The sequence below is a fragment of the Bombus pascuorum genome, chromosome 10 (genome assembly GCF_905332965.1).
Source record: "Bombus pascuorum chromosome 10, iyBomPasc1.1, whole genome shotgun sequence".
NCBI classification, from domain to species: Eukaryota; Metazoa; Arthropoda; class Insecta; order Hymenoptera; family Apidae; genus Bombus; species Bombus pascuorum.
In genome coordinates this window covers 8730447-8755143 of record NC_083497.1, presented here as the reverse complement: position 1 = coordinate 8755143, position 24697 = coordinate 8730447, and the positions used below count along the sequence as shown (strand labels likewise).

The 24697-nt window shown below is 44.1% G+C and overlaps 1 protein-coding gene across 13 annotated transcripts in view; it reads right to left on the bottom strand.

The window, feature by feature from the left end:
• The window catches only part of LOC132911245 (forkhead box protein P1-like), a 216469-nt gene extending 191988 nt beyond the window's left edge, over positions 1-24481 (bottom strand). For 7 of the 13 annotated variants that reach the window (XM_060967749.1, XM_060967736.1, XM_060967737.1 and 4 more), the window contains exon 1: positions 23359-24481. Coding sequence is in view for 11 of the 13 variants with exons in the window: in XM_060967736.1 (XP_060823719.1) it covers positions 23359-23388 (30 nt within the window). In the remaining 2 variants the exon portion in view is untranslated. Of the gene's footprint in view, positions 1-15289; positions 15309-23358 lie in introns of those variants that run through there. The other 6 variants (XM_060967741.1, XM_060967742.1, XM_060967744.1 and 3 more) reach the window with 3 other exon arrangements.
• Positions 24482-24697: the final 216 nt, after the last annotated feature.

The following is a 24697-nucleotide window of genomic DNA, read 5'->3' as shown; positions in this document are numbered from 1 at the left end:
TATATATCATAAATGAGGCGGAATATATTGTTTATTCAACGTGTACAAGGACTGCGATAGAGAATTATAGACAAACAGATGACAACGTGTTTAACGGTTTATTATCGTTGAGTCATCGCGATCGTCGCGTTCAACGCGACAGAAGCAGAACCAATCGAAAAGAATCCGAAGAAAAGATGACGTTGGAAATCGAACTTTAACCACCGCCCACGTGCAGCCATACGTACCATCGACTTCGGTCTTTCGTGCGTGGATAACGTTTTCTACGGTTACCAAGCGTGTGACAGTATACTTCGTGACTGTCTACTGCCGCTTCGCTGTCTCTATTCCCTCGTGTCAGAAAACCTGACAGGTCAACGCGGACTCGCAGTATCATTCTCGTCAATGAGTTTCGACGTTTTCATGTCGAGTGCTCAATTTCTTAGACCCGTTTTACGATCAACCGATAACAGCCATTCGTTTATGTTTATGGCCGACTATTACGCGCTTGCCAATATGAATTTCCATCCGAATGTAACTCGTCGACACGTTGCATTCGTTTGCAACACGACTTATCGCGAGTTACGACCGATAGGCCGTTTTAAAAGAATGTCTTAAATATAGAAACCAAAGTTTGTATTTCCGTGGAATCAGTGGATTCGATTGATTAATCCTCGTGGAGTGCAATTCTTCGAGCGAAAACATCGGAGCAACACGGCTATTCAAACACATGTCCCGCGATGATACTACGCAGACTCGAGTTTCCCTTCTCTCTGTTCTACTTCAATCATCTTTTTTGTTTTCTGTCCTCTTTTTTCTCTCCTGTCTCGATTAACATGATGCATCACAAGCGGTAAGAAATGGTCTTATACATACATTCAGTTTATTTATTTGTGTTGCACTTCGTGGAACGATTGCGACACGTCTCTGAGAATCATCGGCTGCGATTACGAATCTACGATGATAAATGCCTTACAAGTTCATACAGAGATTTCGTACAATAAAAATTCCTATATACAATGTATCGTACTTTCTGATAAAGTTGAACTAGCTTCGCACTTTATCATTTAATGTCTTTGAACGTCTAATAGCTTTGAAACGATATAAATAGATAATATTTCAAGATATTCGAAGATAATTACCCTGGTATTTGCTGAAAAGCTTCTCTTTGATTTGATGAAATCGACGGTGATTAAAAGATTCAGACTGACCAAGTTCCTTTCTTAATCGTTACTCGAATTGGTAACGCCGGATAATTTTCAAGAGATTATTAAATACGGTATAAAAATCGCACGAGTAGTCTAAACCTATGATCGTTGTAATGATAATTTGCCACAGATCATCTCAGGGGTATAACGCATATTCGAATTAACTCGATTATCATTACCACGGCACCGCGAGATATTTATCTTTCCCCCGATAAGCCCAAGCCGAAGTGAAACTACAACGGAGCCGATCGATTTAGCCATTTATCAATTAATCTTATCGACGTGCTCGGTGTGCCCATAACGAATTCCCGTTTTAATCACGTACAGCAAGCTATACTTTCGTAACGGCGGGCCTCTGTTCAACGTCTGCTTCGTTAATAGCGAGTTAATTGCATCAGGTGCAGGGGAATCCCTTTTTCCGTCACTTGGAACTGGACCAAAAAAGGAAAAGAAAAAAATACATCGCGATCGTCCTTCTTTATCCTTTTAAAAAATAGGAAATAAAGACTAAAAGAGGCAAGTGGGAACTTTTTAAACAAAAGGCCATGTTGCTCTGTTGTGTTTTCTCGATCGCCCACGTTGACGAGAATTTTACGATCAGGCTTAAATCAATCGCAGCCCGACGATGTTTTTCGCCGAAATATGTGTTTCTTATTTTCATGAATCATAAATCGGTGCTTCACAACCGGATGGGCTACACGTGCGCGAGAAAACGCTCGGTTGAGATACGGCGGTGTATAAACGTGCATTTATTAACTGGGAAACGGTTGCAGTTGCCTTATCAATTGCTACGTTTGATTTTTTCGTGCGATAAAATAATTATAAATATATAAAGATGTAATTATATATAATGACAAAATAAAGTAATTAAATATAAATAATATTTGAAAGATTCAGTACAAAGATAGTACAAGTGTCAATACCTTTGACTCGAGAAAACCATGGGTATGTTTGAATTCTGATAAAGAAATCTTGTACACTTCAAAACGCTACTACGAGTATTCATAAAAGTTTAGAAATTCATAAGGTAATCGCTTGGAAATATTCAGAGATACTCGTTTCTATAAAAACTACGTTTACATCACCTTTTTACCGAACATCGAATTCAATTTTGATGGTACGTTAGTCACGTGTCAGGCGATCATTTCTGTCAAAGACAGTCCCACGCTATTTACCCGAATAAACATTATTCTCGCTTGATCATTAGAATCAACCGCTGAGTTCTTGTAAAACACACTGGATTATAATACGTGACGGGTCATTTTATTTTGATGAAGAGACTATGACGTAGACCGTGACAACGAGGGGTAGACACGCGGATAAGATAGTTCGTATATCGTATTACTACCCACCGGACTTAGGCACAATCACCGGAGGATGGTTTAAGGGGTAAATCGTCGCGTAAACGGCCCGGTATATGGACTGGCGGGATTTCGTTTAGGAATTGGCGCGAGCGAGCGAGTGAGAGTCCGTAGATAAGGTAATCCGGACCTCGAAAACTCTCTCAGATTCCAAAACCAGCCCGGCGCCACAGAAACTGTGTACCTGCAGGGTGCAGGGGATTGGGTCTCGGTCAGTTTAATGCGAACTTGCCCAATACCAAGTGGTCTCTCGTTGGTAACGGGCCTATCGCAATCCTGGAAAACAATAAACAGACTTTGCCAACTTAAAGGATCGTACGGTCGATCGAGCATTATTAATGCCTTGGCCAGGATCGATTATTTCCAATTTGTTTCGTCGAGAATTGGCAGCGGTTGAAGAGAGTAAGGGTGAAAATAGGGGGTGCTCGAAAAGTAGCTGGGAAGCTTGAAGAAGGCGTTGCCATTATTAAGAACCTCGTTCGATCGGTTTCTCATATTTTTCTACGTGCTTTTTTTTCTGGAGCTTAGAATTATTTGAAAAAATTATATTAGAAATTGACAAATAAAAAGAGAGTGTAAAATAAGATCACGGTGGGATCGCAGGTAGACTGATTGATCGACACTCCCACCAGAAGTCAGATATCGAAGAGCCCAACAACTTTTCCCATTATCGTCAATATGCAGGCTGAAGCTTTGGTTTCACGTTCGAGGGCGTTACGGCATCGATTCTATGGTAAAAGGAAACCGGTTAAATCGCGTCGACGACCTTTATTGCCGTCTTAAAGCAGTTAAGTTAATCGGCATCAGCATAAGAAAACGGAAGGGGCTGCGAACTTGACGCGGCAGGAATCGAATCGCCTTTCCTTGTATTTAGAGTTCCAGACAAAAACATTAACATAAATCACGGGGGAACGGGGGAGGTAGAGGGACAAGCAGAAGGAGAGACATCGAAGATACCAGAAAGGAAAGATCTAGGCAGGATCGAATGTTTATTCCGATTCCCTTCGAGCGTTCCCTTACGGCACACTTTACAGCTCCATCGAGCCTCGTCCTGCTTCCTTACCTCCCGCAATTAGTGCCTCGAAAACTTACGAACCATTTGTTCCCCGGATACAAAGAGAAAGTTTGAATTAAACTGCCAGGTTCTCGAGGATATTCAACGAATAAAGCGAAAGGCTGATCGTGATAGTCTAAGATCTAGATGTTTGACTCTGAGTATGAATACCTACGTGCTATGAGCCATTAACTAGGCGAAAAATTGACGAGAAAGCGATCGAGGGTCGTTCTATCAGGGAGCGAAAAAACGCGTGTACATACGTGAGAATGCGCAAAAGGAGAGGGGGAAAGGTGCCACTTAACTCCACCCCTGACATTCGTTCCCGACGAACGCACCTTGCGTTGCGCCACCGACAACCCTCGACCTCAACTCTTTCACTTTTAGCGGGAATTCGATGAATTGCCAGTCGCTACGGGCAATAAATAATGCATTTTGTGTTTGCCCCCGGTAAAAGGGTCCACTCTTAACCGTCCCCACCTACTCGTGCTACCAACCCTAAATTTTCCAACGACTTCGGTCGAAGGCGATCGAGGGGCGCGATTTAGTGAAACGACCGAGAATTGATACACTTACTAAAAGCTGCGTCGAGAATCGAGTATTGCTTGACCGTCACTTAGGGGAAACCAAAATCTCAAAATTCTCGACACTCTCTTCTCGGTATTCTTTATCGAGCTTTCCAACAATGCTTCTCTCCGGTTGTAGAAAACAACGAAATATTGTAACGAAGAATAAAGGAAGAGCTGGAAACGAATTTCTTGATAATAACAGATCCCCGCAGCCTTAAAGAGCAATACAAGAAAATGAACGAGGCGGAAGAGAATATCGGTATAATGGTAGCATAACATTACAAAGTATGCATTGTCTGCAATTTAGCAGGCAGGGCAACGCTGCCAATTAGGTGCAACTATTAAGCAGACAGCAGATTGTAAGATGATTCGAACGGTTTCCTCTGAATTCAATCGGGCACAAAAGGAATTAATAATTCTTATTGTCCTCTTTTCGTCTTTTCTCAAAACCATCAGGGAAGCTGGCCCGATGGAAAAATAGCTATAAATATCTCGTTCTTCCGTGGTTCCATTCGATATTTATCGAGGCTCGATCAGGCGTAAGTAATTTCCTCGAGAAGGATTACTCGATGCTTTTTATCGTAAATCTGGAAGAAAGGGAAGGACAAACTAAGGAAGAAGGGAGAGAAACCAGCGACTTATCGCGGCAATAATTAATGCACGGCACCGAACTTCCGAGACTTCTTTTACTCAACTAAAACACAAATTGCTTGTTTAATATATTATTAATTGGTAATTTCCGACTGCTTTATAACGCGCCGCCTTACAACCGAACCGCAATTTTACTCCTGTTTCCGGGGAAAACATTTTCGTTTCGGATATTTATTTCTTATAGTTTTGCGTGCAAACAAATCATTTTTATACAATACGGATTTCTTTCTATATTATAATACTATGCATATATGTATTTGATATGCATCATTAATGAAACATTTTTTTTCTAATTTTATAATTTTTATTTCACGTCCTCCACATTCAAATCTGTACCGTACACATAACTGGACCGCAGAACTTTATACAGCTTCACTCTTTTGTAAATATAACTAAAGAAATGGAACCCAAATAGAGACTCGTTTCATCTACAAAATATTGTAACGACTACTCTACATAATTGCATATTATGTGCATCTCTAACTACTTTCGTATACCTGTGAATTTTTTATAGCACAATGAAGATGTTACATAAATCGTACGCATTTACAGCTAAACGAAAACCAAGTCTGTCATCAATCACATTGAATCAATGGTGTATCAACCGATCGATAGGGAGCTTTTTTCGCATTTTCTCATCCCCTCCCGCCCCCTCCATCCAATGAATGAAGGACGCCGAAGAAAGGAAGGAAACTTTCTTATTAACACGATCAATCAAATCGCCACGAATTTAAAGCATTTTTCACGATTTTCCGGATTTCTGGGCAGACCAGAGCGCGGAGAGGAAGAAAAATTCCACCAACCAGTAGTTAGGGGTAACTTTCGCCAATCGATGCGGGATTAAGAAGTGGCGAACCGCTCTTCCACCGACTAATTACGAAAGTGCGATCGCTCATTGGAAATAATCGAACCGGACCAGCCTCGATTTCATCTTGTGAAAACCAAGGGAATACATTTCATACGACGTGGTCCATTGAATCAACAGCCAAAACGATATTGTTCGCATGGCCGAATTCTTGGATACTTTTTAATCTTACGCAAACCAAGAAGAAACTATTCTCTAGAGGGAGGATTTTAATTGTTTAGCAAATATCAGAGGGATATCACAACGAACGTTGGCGAGAAGGGAAAAAACTTGGAACTTCGAGCTCTCGTAAAACTCTGTAAAACGAGAATGAAACGTTTACTCCCATTGTTTATTGTCTTCCTGTGGCGCAAACCCTGGCAATTTTTTCCGCAACGTATATACATCTGCCACTTCTCGAATATCGTAATCGCGTTCATTAACTTTCAGAGTTTTTAATAGGAAACAGTCTGGGGAGAAAATGTTAGAATCGCAAAGTCACCTCGAGCGATCTCGATACAACGGGCTGACTTTATCTTTTACGAGGGTCGCGCCAAGGAGGACGTAACGCCGTGAAAATTGCCCAATAAACTTAATTTAAGTATCCAAGCCGATGCTTCTATAACGACATACTAATCATATTCCAACCCTCGAGCGTACCACGCAGGAGCCTCATTTATGGTCGGATGTATAAAAAAGAAGAAGTTATTTTCTGTCCTCTGTTGCTATCAAAGTATCGTGAAATCTACACTTTCGTTATTAATCCCCAGGCTTTCTTTGAGACGATTAAATTCGTGTGCAAGCAATTGTCCCGATACGCGATACATCTTGGAGAGATACGACTGAATAATTCACGAAAGGGTTGTGATGTATGATCGAATAATTCATTCGTGTGTAATGTCACGGTGCTACCGGTTGTTATATCGCATTATGGCACAGGGACAGACGTAGCTTCATTTAAATATCATAAACTAAATGAAAGCGTGGCAATGTCTGGCACGACTTCTGAAACGTCCATTCTCTGTGACTCGACTTAATATTTAACACCTGTGACGCCAGCCACGCTGTGTCCCGTAGACCACGTAACCGTCTTATTTTCCGCCACGACATACGCGTGCGTGTGTGTGTTTTATATACTAATCGGGAAACCGAGGAATTGATTACTCTCATTACTTTTTCAACGAACGTTGGCAAGCTACAAAGAATCTTGACAGACTGCAATTACGGAACGATCAAGCAAACGATCAGACGTTAAATAATTCATCGACTATCCGAGATCAGTGGAATCGTGATACTTTAAACGATCGATATAAAAATGTTTAACTATAAAACGGGTCAATAAAAACTCGATTTAGATCGTTTCCCAATATTTTAACTTTCACCGACAACTTTCTTCGGGCGGAACTATTTTCCGATTGATAAAACGAGGAAATTCGATGTTTATATACCAAATACGTGGATAACAATGTTTCTATACTTTCACCAGCGTTAAGATAAAATACAAGGTAAGGAGAAATTCCTCGTGCCGATTCGAACGGGTCAAGCAACTCTCCGTTTAAAATCTCGATCGCGAGACCGTTCACTCTCGTCCCGCGCTCCAAACAGATTATCCAACGAAATAGTTGGCGAATGAATGCTAGTCGCGCTTCGGTATCACTACACTGTATCGTGTCGCTATAGAATTCTATACGCCAATACAGGAGGCAGGTTCGATCATCGATTTCCCTCAACCTCTTTCTCGATTGCGAGTTAATTGGCCCGTAATCAGGTAAATAACGGAACAACCGCGATAAGCTGAATATGGTTAGACAAGAACGTTCTCTGCCTCTTAGGATTCTGCTTACATAACGTCATCGTAAGTGATAGGCTACTGGTCGGCGTTTTAGCGAATCTCCACGTAATTTAAGCATCTGATAAGAATCGTCGTATAATTTACAGAAAAATTGCGAAAAACAGGAATGAAACTAGTCGCTGAGACAACCTATACTACGAATCTCCTAGCGTTATCGTATTCAACTTTCGCTTTAATTATCGTTCGACAATATCCCAATGGACAAGATATCTCGAGCGCTCGTAACGGGCGGGATAATGGAAAGCGCAAGTGACTCCATCGTGCATTATCGATACGGACGAATAATACGATCGTTATAATCTTTCGCGCAGGCGACGGAGGATATTTTCGCGCGATCATGCAAAGAAGCGACCAAAGAAAATGGGAATCCAATTGCACCGCTATTATTTGAAGCAAGTATGTAACGAGCTTGTGGCGCGAGGATGTAAGCTCCGTTACCATCTTGCGGCGGTCGCGCGGAAATGGTATTTCATAAGGAGTAAAAAATAATCACGCTCGAGTATCCTCTCTGGCGACACTGGCTCTCTGGTACGTACCTATACATAGCTGTGTCTATACGTTCCTTCCTACCCATCTACTTGTCGTGCCTAAATTCTTTTTTCCCCCGACTATCGCCGGTGCTCGAATGAATGCACCCGATGCCAATGATTTCTAGCCCTGTTCCTGTCCAGGCAGACCAATCATTGCTTGTGCACGACACGCGAAGAACACTCTTTCCCTGACACGGTCCGGTAGCGTTTAACTTTGCCGCATCGTTTTAACCGTATAGAGAAGCGGCTGATGAGGGGATTCTCAGTATCAATTCACCGTGTGCAGAGGCACAATCATTGAGGGCAAAGTCATCGGGGAAAAATAATTACAATCGGTCGCCTAGTAAGCGCGCGCGTACTCCGCCAATACCCATGTCGTCATTCCACTCTATCTTTCTCTCTCTCTCTCTCTCTCTTTTTCTCTCTTCACCTCTCCCCCCTTGCTGCCTAGCACCCTGGGCTGACTCGAAACCCCTAAGTCACCCGTATCCCGGAACCACTTCACATATTCGCGGTTCGACGATCCTGTACAAAATCCTAGCCGTCGTTATACTTGGTGCTCTTTATTATTACTTTTTTATAACGATGTGACATACCGCGTCAAAGGTTCGAACCTGTATGCTCCATGAACGGCTCGATCAACGAACAACAATACTAACGACATACTACTCTCTATTCTCTCTCTCTATCTCTCTCCCTCTATCTCTCTTCCTATCGCTGTACGCGCCCTTTTCGAACCATGTACATTCGATTCAGATCGAACCGTCACGCTCGCGACATTCGAATAATCGGATACCTCTGCGTCGTATAGATACGAGATACCTTCTTGTGTAATTCGTTACGTGTAATATAATGACTGTACTAATGACTCCGTCAGCCAGACAAGCCTCTGCCATTGTGATAATCGTATTTGCGCGCGTCGCTCGAAAAGTCAGTGGTTCTCCAGCCGGACACCATACTCGAGAGAAAAGAAAAATGATAACGTATAGGTATTATCGTTGCTCTGGACCCTTTTTTATCCTAACCAACTGCAACTGACTGGGCTCTCTCGATTAAATTGCGCTACGCTATCGTGGTAGCAGCCATTTAGAGAGATAGGAGAACGTTTCCATTACTGGAGCACGCATTTCAATGACGCAAAGAAGAAAAGACGGAGAGAAGTTGGAGAACCAAAGCAGCGGCCTAAGGTGGTCGGAGGAAGAAGGCTGCCCAATGTTCTCGCCGACTCGTAGCCGCTAAGGAGACTGATCTATAAATAGCCAGTTGAACACAGACGGATCGACTAACACTAAAAAACAGGCACGATCGGCCAAGGAATGTTCATCCCTTAAGCTAGCTGGAAATCGATTAATTTCACAAGAACAGTCGCACCCAACAACCTCTACGCGAATGCTGCTTCGATCAGATTATCACGGTTTATACACTCATCGAAAGAACCTGGGAGGATACGTGTCACGTTTAACTTTATCGCGCGATAAACCGTACAAGCGTCCTTTCTATGCAGAAACGCGATCCCTCGGTTCGGTACATGAACTTTTGCATCCTACTAATTGCACTAAGGGAGCATAAATGCAAGCCTCAACGGAATCAGTTTACTCCCGATGCATCGTAATGTCTCTGTTCCTCGCATTCAGCCTCGTTAAGATCATTAACCCTAATGGTATTCCCAACACGTCCCGCGTAAACTTTGGGGCGACTCATACGCGAACTTCCTGGAAGATTTTCTTCGTCGGTCTCCCCATCGCCGAGCAATCTCACTCGTTTTCCCCTTTCTTGCGTCTCGTTGCGCGATATTCGTCGATGGCTACTATTTTGTCGTCGACCAGTGGCGAGAACAAACTCTTTCGATCGGCTCGTATCGGCCGACCGTAAAACGTGCACGCCGATGACCAAGCTCTTACAGCTCGCGTATCTACATAACAGCTCTGTGGTCCGTTCTATTCTAGATTCATAACTATTAATACTGATGTCCGCGAGAGACTCGAGCCAGCAGCAACTTCTTGGCCAACGTTGACCATTTCTACCTCTCATCAATGGTACATTCAAACACGGGCAAACATGAATTTATCAACGAGAACGAACCACCAGCCGTGTACTGCCTGTGTAACGCACCGCTCTCTCCTAATACCGTACACGCCTAAATTTATTCATAGTTCTGCGTTCAGATGCATCGAGGTATTTACAGTGTTTCCCGCGAATTAAAGCCTAGCTTATCTCAACTAATTAGTTTCCTCGTACGGCATGGTTTAATGAGACACGCGTAACGACGACGCAGGGACGATCGCGCGAATATTGTATCTCTGTTTTGCAGTTACTCGCCGTTTCACCGTACGAAACAGAATCATGGGCGTGGAGCGTGAGCAAGAAAAATGTAATATAACGAGCATGCAGCAGATAGTGGATGAAAGGAAAAGACGTGGAACGCGGAGAGGGAACTAGAAAGAAACGAGCACGAGCCGCAGAGTTGTTTCGTTCCTCCCGTATACACGCAAGACGGTTGGTTGAGTTATTTAGAGCACGATTATGTACTCGATGATTCATATTTCAATTTTCTCTTTGCTAACTAACCGGCGATTGAAGACAAGTATGCCTCGATTACTCTAATCATGTGATTCTCCGTGAGTATGCGTTATCTTATCTCGACTTGTATACAGAGAACAAGTCGCACGATAATATTGCATTTCGTGTTGTTCAACGTTTCATTTCTGCCAGGAGATTCTCTTCGAGTACGCGAGAAAGGAAAATGTACCGTACAAGGTGCGTTCGACTGTTAGTAATCAGATATATTTACGTATGTACATATATTAGGTATTTCGAATGCTTCGAAGAATTTATAGAATACGATGAGTTACGCGATAGGTTAACGATACGGCGATTATTGTATGAATAATGACAGGAAAATAGAGGTGACTATGAGAGACATAAATCTGCAGGGCGTGAAATCTTGAAAAAGAAAGCAGGCGGACCCGAAAAAGAAAGTTCAAAGGAACGAGCGTTGAACTTAGGCGCGCGGTGCTGGCAAATTTTTCATTATCTTGCGCCATAATCTATTTACAGAAAAGATTTAAAGCTGGGACGTGCGGTGCTCCCAGTCTGGGGTTACTGAATTCATTATTCCTTTAAAAATATTAACTTTACTAACTCTACCATTTCTTTTCTTCTTTTTCTTCCCTTTTTCTTCTATAAAGATAGAGGAAGAGGAAAAGAAACAGAAACCCATACGGAAGAACGATAAAACTTCATGACTTTTTTTCAACGTACACTTCCGTTACTTCCTCGCTTTTCGTGAAATATGCAACCAATTAAACAATATTATTTCGCACTTTTCTAAATAAGATTACTAACGTCCGAGTTTCGGGTTTGCGCAATTATAGACAACGATATTTCAGCGATATATCTTTGGAAACGTCTTGCTCTAAGAGCAATAATTAACCGAATTAAATAATTGCCGTTGCACTATACTTCCAAGTCATATTTCAAGCACGATACATGTTTGGAGATATACGTCGCTACCGCTGTCGCAATTAAATTTACGCGAATCTAAGAATAACCATCGTTTGAAATAGAATCTTGTTGTCATTGGTTCACTAGCCGATATTCTAATCTCGCGAGATTAAATCGGCCAGCGAGATCTCCAGCCAGCGACGAGTATCGAAACGAAATTGCACATCGAATCTTTGAAAACGAAACGTGTCGTGCGTTAAACAAGTTTCTCGGCGGGTATGTACTCTATTAAATCGCGTTGCTTATGAGTTATTTCCACGGAATATTCCCGAACCGAATCGCGACGATGAAAAATTTAAATTTTCGCAAAATTTATACCGCGCGTGTACCTGCACTTCTTCCACCGCGGAGTGGTGGTAAAATTAGTATTTTGCCGTGACTCGGTCGCGATATTAAGTGGCCCGATCGCGTAAAATAAATGAACCGATGAGAGCCAGCTACATACATACCGATGCTTAGTACACTTGGCTAACTATACTTGAAACTTCCGTGACCGCGAGGCGAAATATACCAAAGTCGCTAGGAATGGAGCAAAGAGCAAATGCGTCTGGTAGAGGGACGAACAGTAAATCTGTCTCATCGTTTGGCACGGTCGTGTTCACCACCTCGAATGAATTATTTACTTATCAATTATTAAGCGAAGTTGTCGTGTACCGCTTAAAGATTTATACTGGTCGAGAAATTGTCTTTGCATATTCACGTTGCCATTTCATAACAGATTCGCGATATTTATGACGTTAGACCGATTTCAAGGTTGCAATTAAGCCAAATATAAATAATGCTATAACCTATATTTCTATTATTTATAACCCATCGATCTGCCGGTTATTATATTTTTCATCAATTTGCTATTAGGGGAAAAAATAGAACTCTTAAATTATATGTCAAATGCACAATACCGTCGTTCAAGAATATACCATTCACTTCGTTAATTATTTTCCACGGCAACGCACCGACCTCGACGCTCCGAGAAAATCGAATAGAAACAGCGACGGTGTATAGTAGTATCGGAACGAGCTCGAATTCTTTGTCAGACTTCCCAGAATAGGAGCAAAATGGAGCAAAGTCTTTTGGTTCAACAGAGAGTCGCGTATACGTGGTACACAGGCGAGCGGTAAATCCATCGCGTCGTTCGGTATGTAAATCGCTTATCGCTTCGAGTGGACCACTCGGTATAATTAGGTAGGTAGGTAGCTAGGTAAGTAAGTATAGGTAGATAGGAATGGCATCATGCGCGCCGACATGTATCTACACATCTAATGGCGAGGAGGACGAGAGCAACCTCGCGGAATTAGGCTCTTCCGTTGTTTCTATTACAAAATAGATGGCACGATATTGCGGGGCATCAACGGCGCAGCTAATCTCTACCTTTTTTTTTTGCCGCGTGATACCGTTACGATACGATATCTCGATGATGCTAGTCGAATTATTTTAAGCAGCTGAAGATCGAACGATGCCGAAACACGAAATCGTTATCGTTTCCGAAGAACAATAAACGTTTCATCAATAAACGTAATTCGATATTAAATAAAAAAGAATATGCAGATCGTATATACTATAAATTCATCCATATTCAAAATTTTATTTCGACGTTGGAAACGAATTGAAATGCGATTATGTTTATGCGTGAAACTTTTAGAACGACTGAAATCTGTGGATTGGTTAATGTTCTAGCAGCTAAGAGGACAAGATATGAATGCACCTGGTTGAATCGAGTTTCCGTGTACGAAGCTGGGAGCAATCGACGTTGACGAGCATCACACGAAACGTTCGTGAACGATACGTGACAGGGGTCGGGAAATTGATGTCTATAACGCGGTCGCAGCTCCGCTTCAGAATCCGTAATCGATCGCGGTGGCGAAAATACAGCGAAATTAACGCGATTCAGTTTCACGGAAAGACGGTAAAAATACTGATAAATCGACCAGCTGGATGACGATGGATCGCGGAGGATGGTAACCGGACCATCGTCGTGCGTTCGTCTGAAAATTGGCACGGAAGAGAACGTCGTCGTTCTAAATTACTCTCTTAAAATGTATCCGCAATAATTTAATACGCGGTTCGAGTGGCCCGGACGAATTTATAGCGTAAATAACACGGTACTTCCAACAAGCAGATATCATTAATCCCGTCGGGTAGCCACGATGAAGAAGCCTAACACTCGTCCCGTGCCGTTTCTGGCGATTCGTCGCGATAAAAGCCAACAAATCATTGCATCCAAGATGTATCCGTAACCATTAATCCGCGGCTGCATCCTATCCAGCTACTTAACGGCACTGGGTGAGTGCAACGAATGTCATCCTCTGCAGCCCCATGCACTGTCGTTCCGCGATGCAGGCCGGTCACGTGACCGACAGGAAGCTACCAATCGTCTTGCACGATTATCCCGGTCACCCTCTTTCCCCGCTAGCGGGGATACACGGAGCATCGTGCATCGTGCAGCGTGCACGTGCGTGTGCTCATATGACTACGTAGCCGTGTGCGTCAGCCAGGGCATCAGGGACAACGTTAAATAGGATTCGCGAACGAACAACCACGTACGTATCTCCACACATGTCTCATACCACAGTCCGTGTCGTCCCGACGCTCATATCATCTATACACACGTACTATACCAACAGCATACACACAAACCCACGATAGAATGTATCGAACGCGCGCGAGCGAATAGTCAACGCGAATTTATACGTGCACGCGTCGTATACATGCGACGAGACGCGGCTCGGCGCAACCAGCGTCGAGAGTCGCGACCAGTAAACCGCGCTACACATTATCATAAATGCCCGCGCGCTGGAGTCCGTCCCACGCGTAAATCTGTTTCGCAAATTGCGCGAGTGGGATTATGTCATCTTCCTACAGTCTCTTTCTATCGCGTGCATCTCCTGACGCGATCGTGTCCCTCCACTTCACACAAACGGGATGGATGGAAACGAGCTGTCCTTCGACGCTCTTCCATCTTCGACTTTGTCGCTTTCATCGCTGTTTCCCTCCAATGTTTCGATAATCGTTGCGAATACATACATGTAGATAAATGAACGATCTACTTCTCTTCCGTAGTACCGTATAGTTAACACTGTTCATTAAAAATCCGGTTTTTATTCAGTTCCTACTCTGCTGCACGCTAATGGAATGCGAATAGATTTTATACAATACTTTGCTGTAGATTTGAAAGCTTTATATCTCAGTTTTCGGCATCTCTTTTCCATAACTTCGTGATTTTTCACCCAAGTATCGGTCGTAAACATAAAAATACGTGTTTACTGGAATCCGCGTCATACATAAGGAACGTGATAAAGAATAATAATCCTGTTTATTCGTAAGGTTTTAAGAGATTGTTTCTGATTTTATTGTAGCTGGAGAGAGTCACAAGTGCGAAATTGCATACGATTGCTAAATATTTCGCGACGATTGTGAAATCTGTAGAGACGACGTTGGTAAATAAACGCGCGGTTGTATAATGAGCGCATGGGACACTTATCTTCGGTACAACAATATCGTGCAAACAATAGTGGTTTCAGATAAGAAACTGATGCAAAAGGTAGAGTAAGGAGAGTCTCTTTTCATGAATCTCGCCGTCGCGGAATTATTTTCCTGCCGATGGATTCTGCGTCTTGATTATTCTAACGAGCGATCATCATTCTATACGCGTTAGTGTATATATGTATACATAGTGAATATATTCGTCGATACTTCGTGATAAGACGGTGGTTAGAGAATTAGAATTGAAAAGAACTAACCTTCTCAGCTCCTTTGGCTCACAAATTAGGAATTTTTATGCCGCCCTCGCGCCATCCAATGAAGAAGCACATTTGTAGCTCTTGCACGATCGAGCTTGTGAATACCAGAACGTGGAACATAAGAAACCCAGAAAGATCCAGTTTTGCGAAAATGTTTCTGAATCTTTCGACCAAACGAATATTTTCTTCGCGCAACTGTTCTCTCAAGTCGCTCTCTATTCGATCACTTTTCTCCACGCACGTTTCTATTGACACACGCATGCAGCGTCGATGTTAAAATTGAACTCAACTATCGTTGGACGAGATGAAACACTGGCGACGAGCGATGCAAACTTTTTGAAAGAAAAACGGCGAGCGTCGCGATAATTTAACTGGAAAAGAAGGAAAACTGGAACGCGTATCGTCCACTGTCTTCCGAAGACTTCTTCAATCTCTTTCAACGGCAGACAGACGGTGTCGCCGAACTGATAAGACCACACTGGCTGAGAGGAATTTAAAGTGAACTGCGTGGGTATCGCGAGGAGAATTATGTTTCTTCGATTGAATGCAACGATGCGATACTGCCACCTCCACCACGTCGAAAAAGGAATTTTACAACCTGTCTCTTCTCTAAGTAAACGCTCGGAACGATCCGCACGAGTAGAAAGTTCCAAAGGACGAAAACGATTACACTTGGTAAAAGTACACCACTGTTATCCGAACGAGGGAGCTATCGAATTTAGTCTAGAAAGTGAGAGAACGATAAGACCGTTTGTCAGAAAATACAAATCGAGGCAGGATGGTGGAGGCTCTTTTGGCAAACTCGTAAACAGTGGTATACTCTGATTATCCACGGCGACCAATCGAAACCGAGATAGATAAGACAGTTTAGGTTGCAATAATTTTTCCAGAGCGCTAGTAGTTATTTATTCCTGTACTGAATATACGCTTATCAGCATACTTGGAGATAATATCGCCATCCGTCTGGCTCGGTGACATGGTTCTACACTTCATAAATACACTGTTTGTCAATGCAACGTAAAGGGGTAAAGTATCTAGCGTGTTGATTGTTTTCCTCTGTCGCGGAAGATCACACGAGCTTCGAAGATTCTGGGAATCCGTCGTCTGAATCGTTTCGCGTATAGTGCGAATAGTTACGTTCTAAAACGGCTGGTCGGATCATCAAAGGGAGAGATGATTCGAGAAAGAAAGAGTTAACACGACCGGATTCAAAATGAGTCTGCCGTTATAAATACACTTCCACGCGAAAACAACTCTTCGTTAGCTTTGACTCGTTCAAATTAGATTTAGGTACTCGGCTGGATGTGTTGCGTAACCATTCACTGTCCTGACAGCCTATACGTTACGAATAGATATTCAAAACGTTTCTACGTTACAATCGACCACGACGTATCTCAAAATTAATGAAAAAAATATTTCGATGGTTTCCCACGTTCCGCTTGAACGGTTTACGTGGAACTTGTTTCTCAAAACGTTCTAAATTTTTATGGCAAAGACGTATTCGCGACACATCCAGAGGAAATCGTTCTCTAAGAACCGGTTCGCGGTAACCGATACAGAATACATAGTTAAGACTTCCTTTTGGCATCATCGATAGGATGAATGTTTTTAGAAGAACTCGTCCACTTCACGAAGAATAAAGGTGATTTAACCAGCCTGGAATATTCCTTCTTTAAACACGACGGCGACGGCGGCGACGACGACGACAACGACGACGAACTTACGTCGTTTCGTCGAATAGGCGAAGTTGGATGGAATGATTATCGCGCAGAGAAATATTGAAGTAAAGAAGAAAAAGAAAAAAAAAAGGAACAGTCGATGAACAACGATAAAGAAGCATCCATGTAAAAACGTTATGGCCCTACGCTCGAGTAGAGCCTCTGGTTGACGTTTGCGTATACATCAACAACACAGGTGAACACCAGCGTACAGGCACGTATCTACGCACCCACGACCCACAACCGTTTCGCCTGTTTGCGAATCCCTCTTTATGTCCCTCATCCTTCACGCGCGAGCTTTCGTCGCGATCCTCGTTGTGTACAAATCTGCGCGGTAATTGATTCATGATAGAACCGCGAATTCAAACAAGACCGATCTACATTTTGATATGCCGTCGCTCGCAGTTCACTACGGATTGCGATGTCGCTCTATTATGTCACCGGCGTTGTTGCGCCGAGATACATCGTAACCAACGCGGTATGGTCTGGTCATGATCGACTCTTTTCACTGTCGCGACGAGGTGACCAAGTTTTCTCCTATTGACACCGTGATATTCGACCCTGAAGAAACTTCCGTTATTCTCGAATAACTGCCAACGCTTGCACGATTTTACGCTAGATGAGCGTAAGGTGTGTTGAGGTAGATTTTTGCATAGACCCCGGTGTCGTGTTACACCATACTATTTAATATTCGTCCATTCCCTATTCCGTTTTTCACACTTCGATCTTCCAGCGGCTCGAAAGTTATCGCGAACAGCTACCACGCCCTGTATTTTAATTTTATTACGATGCAGTCGCATGAAGCGAATTCAAGTCGATGGAAACGCTTTTCGTTTCCATGCCGTCGGTACGCTGACTCACGCGACGAGATTTTCTTTTACGGAGTGAATTTCTTTAACCTGTGATTTGTCTTATCTTATATTAAAACGCCGTATAATTTTAGCGACCTTTTCATCGTCGAACGACCACACAAGGGAAATTGCATTTTCATATGGAATTTTCTTACACGATCGAATATTCTTTCGGGCGTAGTTATTCGGCTACCGACGATGAAACGTCGCGATGTCGAGAGAGCATGATTCGAATTGCAAGATAGTAGATGCAGACGATTATTGCGGTTTATATTGGGCGGCATACCGGCCGTCCCCCTTTGTGTACAAATCTGCGTAATAATTGATACGCGATGGGATCACGAGCTCAAACACGAATGGGTTTTAATACGGCGGTCGCTCCCAATGTCCAGCATCGTACAGAATCTCTATTATAGTAGAGGAGAGAGGAAAGTCGTTGCAAACGAGGTTGCATCGGGTAACGCGACCAATGCAGAACGAGTGGATAATGATCGGCTTTTTTTGAGCCCATCCCCGCGAATCGCTCCTCGGTGTCCCATAGGGAACGTGAAACGCTCTTTGTACGCTGCGATTCTGGTACTTTCGTCCTTCTACACAATGACGTCGACGGAGAAAGCTCTCTTCTCTCTTTTTTTCGAAAAGAAACTATACGATTCTCTGCGCGACGTTAGCAAAAAGTCAAAAAAGAAAAAAGAGAAAGAGAGAGAGAAAGAGAAGGAGGAGCGAGGTTGACGGAGAGCAAATAGTAGACATTATATTCTTAACAATTTTCGAAATCGTCTCCCGACAAGAACTCCGTACGCAAATACTGCTTGGCATTTCGACTATTATAATAGACCAAACATCTTCTAAAAATACTGTTTACAAAACCGAAACGCGAGCAAATATATAAATGTCGCCGTTGATGTTCGCAGTCTAAAAAGATGGTTTTCGCATTAGGTAACGTCAACGTCACCCTTCGATTACCCAAATTACCTAGTTAACGTCGGAACGGATCCAAACATATTCGATTTGATAGCCTTATCGCGATATTATTCATGATGCACCGGGATATCTGGGAAATTGTCGTCGAGGCGACGCCATGATCTTGTTATAACGAGTCGCCGTGCAAACCGTCGGTACATCACAATCGCTGGATGATAATTTAATGTAACGACGCGCGTTAGTGCGCCGATCGCAAATGAACGGCCGCCGGCGTTCCCGTGTTAACGCGCCTACGGGAACAGCCGTGGGGGCATATTTGACACGGAGCAGTCATGGATCGGCAAATCATCGAATCATCGGCGGTACTCGACAACGTAACAAGTCAACAGGCGGTCGTTATGTATATTGACGTATACTTGCCGCAGTTGCGGCGTCGATGCCTGTTTCTATTGACAAATACCCGTCGCGGGGGCGATGATGCATTACCGTACACGCGCTATCGGAATGACATGGAATGCGTATTATCGCGACAAAATGAACCAACCTCTAGGAATTCGAATGCCTCGCGTCGATATCGGTTGCATCGATATACAACGTTTCGCGTCCATGTCGCGACTCTATCATTTACAAAACAATTTATACACACCGTCTTAACATACGATCGCCGGATCGATCACCTCTGTGACTCCACCGATGTTAATTCCATCCAACTATCGTACTTTCGTCGAAACGTTCGTTTTTAACATGATCGACACTGTCGGTAGCTGTTCGTTAAATGATTGCTGGTAAACATATCAATGTTCAGACAGGCGTGTATTTTCTCCACAGCCCTATTGCCAATGCAAATTTAACCGTATCGTTATTGAAATAAATTGTCCTGAATCTGTCAACTCTGCTCGTTTATCGACGAAAGGGATGGTCAATTCGATGGAACGGATTTTCAGAAAGGAAATTGTAAATCCACGATGACGCGTTGAAGACGCTAGCCCTGGCGGTTTGCACGACGTACAGCCGCGTGTCGCGTGGAACGGAAAAGGAAAATAATAAAAACGAGCGGTCGCGATGAATTGAAGAATCGACGAGGACAATGCGGAGTGGCGTTGAAGTGGCTGTGACGGATGATAGGCGGCACGAGGATCGGTAGATCGCGAAAGTGGCGGAGAAGCAGTCACGATACACAACGTGTAACAATGGAACAAATATCTGTAGAAAGGTGGTGCTCGTAACGTGCACACTCGACGCGCACTGGAAACAAATGTCGTACCTATGCGTGACAACCCTTATTGCGGCGAGGGGGTGGTGTGTTTGTGAGCTGCGTGTTTATTGCTCGACCTGGCAATAATAACTGGTTATTATTCATTACTCTGGCGCACCGTGCTCGGAACGCACGAATGTCGCAGTCAACTACATGGCGACGAGAATCACTCTTTTTACTCTCTTTTTTTTTCGGCTCCTCTCGAGCCGTCGAGGACACGACGATTCGTGAAATATCGCACTACGACTCCCCTTCGCTGGTGCTGGGGAAAAAAGTGACGCGTTATAAACTACTGGAGAATTTACGCTTAGCGAGACGTCGAAGGATCTATCCAGATCTATACTTCTTTTGGAAAGATTATCAGACATAATATTGATTCGTTACTATAATAAGAGTCTAATCCGATAGAGAAACGTATGCGGTTATTTATTGCTTCGGCTGCATTTGCAGATCACCATGTACCATGTCATGATCAGGAACGTATAAAGAAAGCATCGTATCCTTCACCGTAGCGACAACCAAGTAGAAGAAAAAAAATTATATATATGGGGATTCGCGTCGCAAACCTGGAGCATGAATAAACCAACGAGCAAAGGTGTGGTTCCCAAGCGTCCACAGTAGGAAATCGCTCACCGGGGAAGAAAGATGGAGAACAGAAGCCAGGAGCGAACCAAGACGTGATTAATATAAAAGTGGGCGGAGCTTGGTCTGGCCGGAAGTAGCCGAAGAGGGATGCTGTGCCGTGCCAAGCAAGCGCGAAAACGGGGGTTATAGTGGCACAACTGTGTTGGTACACTGTACCGTATGTATCTTCATCCTATGCGGCTGCATACATGCCCGTTGCCCCTGCTATGTGTATGCGTGGAACGCACGTGTGTGCACACTCAGACGGGTCTACGTCCGAAGCAGCGAAAGAGGTGAGAAGATGGGCGAGCACGCCAGCCGTGGCGGGGATGATGCGAAATATACACCGCGATTGACAAGCAACACCCTTTGGCCGATCTGAACCTTCGTTCGAGCAACGAGAAAGGCGTGACAAAGACTTCGAATCGGTGCCAGGTAATGCCCAGCTCGAGCAAGAAGATGAACCGACGATACCACGCACCAGGCACTTGGAAATAACACGACGAATCGATCGGTACACCGGTGGACCACGCGACCATTCAACTTGGAACAGGAAACACCGTATCAGAATTTCCAACACTTCTCCTATCGATGTTCCATCGTTGTCTTCACTCCACACGGACCTCTAGCCTTTCGAGCGATCGTCAGACAGCGATCTGTTTTAACACGGCTGTCAGTGAGCAGCCGCCTTTGAATTTTGACGAAATCTTTGGTCAGCCAAAGGGACCAGAAGCAGATGGCTGCACGGAGTACCGGCAACCTTGAAGGAGCACTAGAAAACGGAAAAAGGAGAGAGGATAAGAGAAGCAGGGTGGGTTAGTTGATTGGCGAATATGGGATCGAAGGGAACCGGGCGATTCACAGGGGTTTCGGAGACGCGGGGTGCAAGGGTTGATGCGCGGGGGTGGCCAACCCCACCTACTTCTTTAACGCCCCCAAGTAGGGTAGGACCGCCTCCGTCTCTGCGTTGTTCCACCTACTACACCCCGGGACTTCTGCAGTCTCATACCTATACCACCCATACACCATCATCCTCCCATAGCTTCGTCTACTCCCATTGACTATATCCTTCTGAGAAAAATCACCCCTATTCCCAGGTAACACGAAGCGTTCTTCGATTGAAGCGTAACTACCATTACCAAACGAATATACCAAGCTAGGTGCCATCTCGGATGTTTCGTTGGATACGTCGGATAAATTTAAAGGGGAGATTGAGGCGTCACGATTAATCGATGGTCTTTCCACTGTAATTTTAGAGCAATCAAACGAACGTTAGGTTCCTATAGTATTCTCTTTCTGTTCCGTTTTTCTTACTATTTTCTTCCTTTGCCTTTTCTTTGATTCGAGTCATACGTTTCCCGTTAAAAGCGATAAATTACAGTTGAAATGGAACGATACCAAGCACTATACACGCGAAATAGGTTGCAGATAGTGAGTCGTTGAAATAATCGAGCTAATAACGCGATGATTCATATCGGCGTATTATATCTTTCAAATATTCAGGCAGTGTCAAAGCAAGCCTATTACTGCCAAGATTATTTTTAGGAAAAATGCGTTTTGCCGGAAAGATTTCTGTACTAAGGCAGATACGCATTTAGTTACTCGAGCGTAGTTAATCTTGGAACTGTGTAGCGAGATTTATTTGACCAACCATTTTGCTTGTCCGGTGCACCTATTTGTCTTGTCAGGATCGTTAAAGTGTCATTTCCACGAATATCGTCCGGTTCGCTCAACGTAAGATCAATCAGAAAACCCCAAAGCAAAGAGCCATTTATCTATATTATAACGAGAAACGCTCGGCTACCATTAAACGACAAAACGCGATAAGCCTAAACTTGATTTTATCAAAATACTAGAACCGCTATGACGCACATTACCGTGATCAGCGGTCGCCTGTTACATGTCTTTCGGTGGAATAATCGATAAGTTCGTAATATCGATCGTTTTTCCCAAATATTTAAATACCCATTTCCGCTAACTCTGTTTTCGTAGCGACCCAATTCCACTGACTGAAAATCGCGTTGCGCGTCATTAAAAATGTAACGATAATCTCAAGTATTTTCGTACTAAATGTCGATTTTATTCCGAATCGTATTGCAGTGCCTACCGATAAATATCCGTCCTGTACCGATCTCTAAACCAAAGACAGATTCTTTATACATATGTACGTTCGCCGATCGGTACAACCTATCTCCGCAGAGATGCTAAATTCTCCGGTGACAAAACGAAACAATACGAAACAACGGACAAAAAGGGGAGGAAATATGGTGGAACAAAAGCAGCACGCACACCAATGAGAGAAGGAAGCGATAGATGCAAATGATTGGAAAAAAGCTGAACAACAGTCTCGGGTAACGACAGCGTGCAAAGGGACTCGTCGATGGCACGTGGCGATCATCATTGAGTAAGAGCAACGCAAAGAACGATGAATGAGGCAAGCGGCAGAGAATGATGAGACAAAGAGACGGACTTAAACGAACGAAACGAAAGAGAAAGAGAGAAAGAGAGAAAGAGAGAGAGGAAATGCGTGATTGAGATACAACCATACGATTGTATTTAATCCTAGACAGGCAGACAGGTAGGCAGGCAGGCAGTCAGGCAGTCAGGCAGACAGACAGTCAATCAGGCATCGAGTGTCATTAAGAAGCAGTGCAGTGAAGACGAAACAAGTGTTGCAGGGGTGAAGAAAGTCTCTACCTGGACGGGTCTCCAGCGTGGTTCCAGCATGTCCCGCTTCCTCCTCGTCGTCTCGCTCGTGGCTGTTCTCGCTTGTTCCTCCGTCCTTCTCTTCGTAAAAGTATTTTTCGAAGAAACGAAACGGAGACACAAGACCCGTTTCCCGTTTCTCCTCTATCTTCCACAATCTTCGTCCTGGTAATTCGTACTTTTCCTCCCTGTCCGTCTTCTCCCGCCCACCCCCTCTCGCTCCTCTGTCCTTCTGCCACCTCTCTACCTTTCTCCGCCTCCCCCTCTTCCTTCTCACGGGGTCCACTTCCTCCCCCCTTTCTCTCTTTCACCTTCTCGTTCCTCTCCTTCCCACTCTCCTTCTCTCTCTCCCTCGCTCTCTCTCCTTTTCCTTCCTTCAGAGGTCTATTTATCTATTTATCTATTCCTCCCTTTCGGACTTCGCGGTTCACGGCTTCTCTCTGTCCCTCTCTTTCTCTTTCTCGTCGTTGGTCACCTCCGCGTGCGCCGCGCCACGTGTCTCTCTCCTTGGGGAGAGGAGGACGATGTCTCGATTTCTCTCGGTGTCGCGGTTTTTAATTTCTCTGGCCGGGACGCGAGCGCGACAATGCGGCGAGACAACGGTAGGTTACGACGATATCTGTCTATCTGTCGGACCAAAGGGAAGAGCGATGCGTATCCACGTGTTATCCTCGTAAGTGCTGCGTGATATTTTTGAAAGGAGGGTTGTGGATGATGATAGTGGTAGTGTAATAGTTGCAGTAGCAGTGGTAGTAGTAGTAGCAGTAGTAATAGTAATAGTAGCAGTAGTAGTATCAGTAGTAGTAATAGTAGCAGTAGCAGTAGTAGTAGTGTAGTAGTAGTAGTGGTGGTAGTGGTTGTTGGTGGTGGTGGTGGTAACGACGAAAGGCGCCCTCTTTCGCAATCGGAGCTGACCAGCGTCGTGTTCGTCCACGTCCTTGGTCTTTATCCTCGTCGTCGTCGTCGTCGACGCAGGAAACGTGCGCTGAACCGTGCGGAATTGAGAGTGTGGTTTAAAGAAAAAGGGGTACCGCGCGCCGGTGGCTGCCGTCGCGACTGTGCGACGCTCGGCACCGCTTGGCCGCGAAACCCTACGGCCGCACCGAACACGCGGCTACTGAGTCGGCGCACTCACACGGCCTCCCTCTGTCTCCATCCCTCCCTCGCCGTTTCGTTGCCTCTTCGTTTCACCTTCTATCTCGATGTATCTCGTTCCTCGTCCCTCGTTGTAGTCCCGTTTCTGTCAGACACGCTTCGTCCGCGAAGCCTCACTACTTGTACGTAGCTCCTTCTGCCTTCGTGTCTGTCGTTCTTTTCTTTGTCCGTGTCT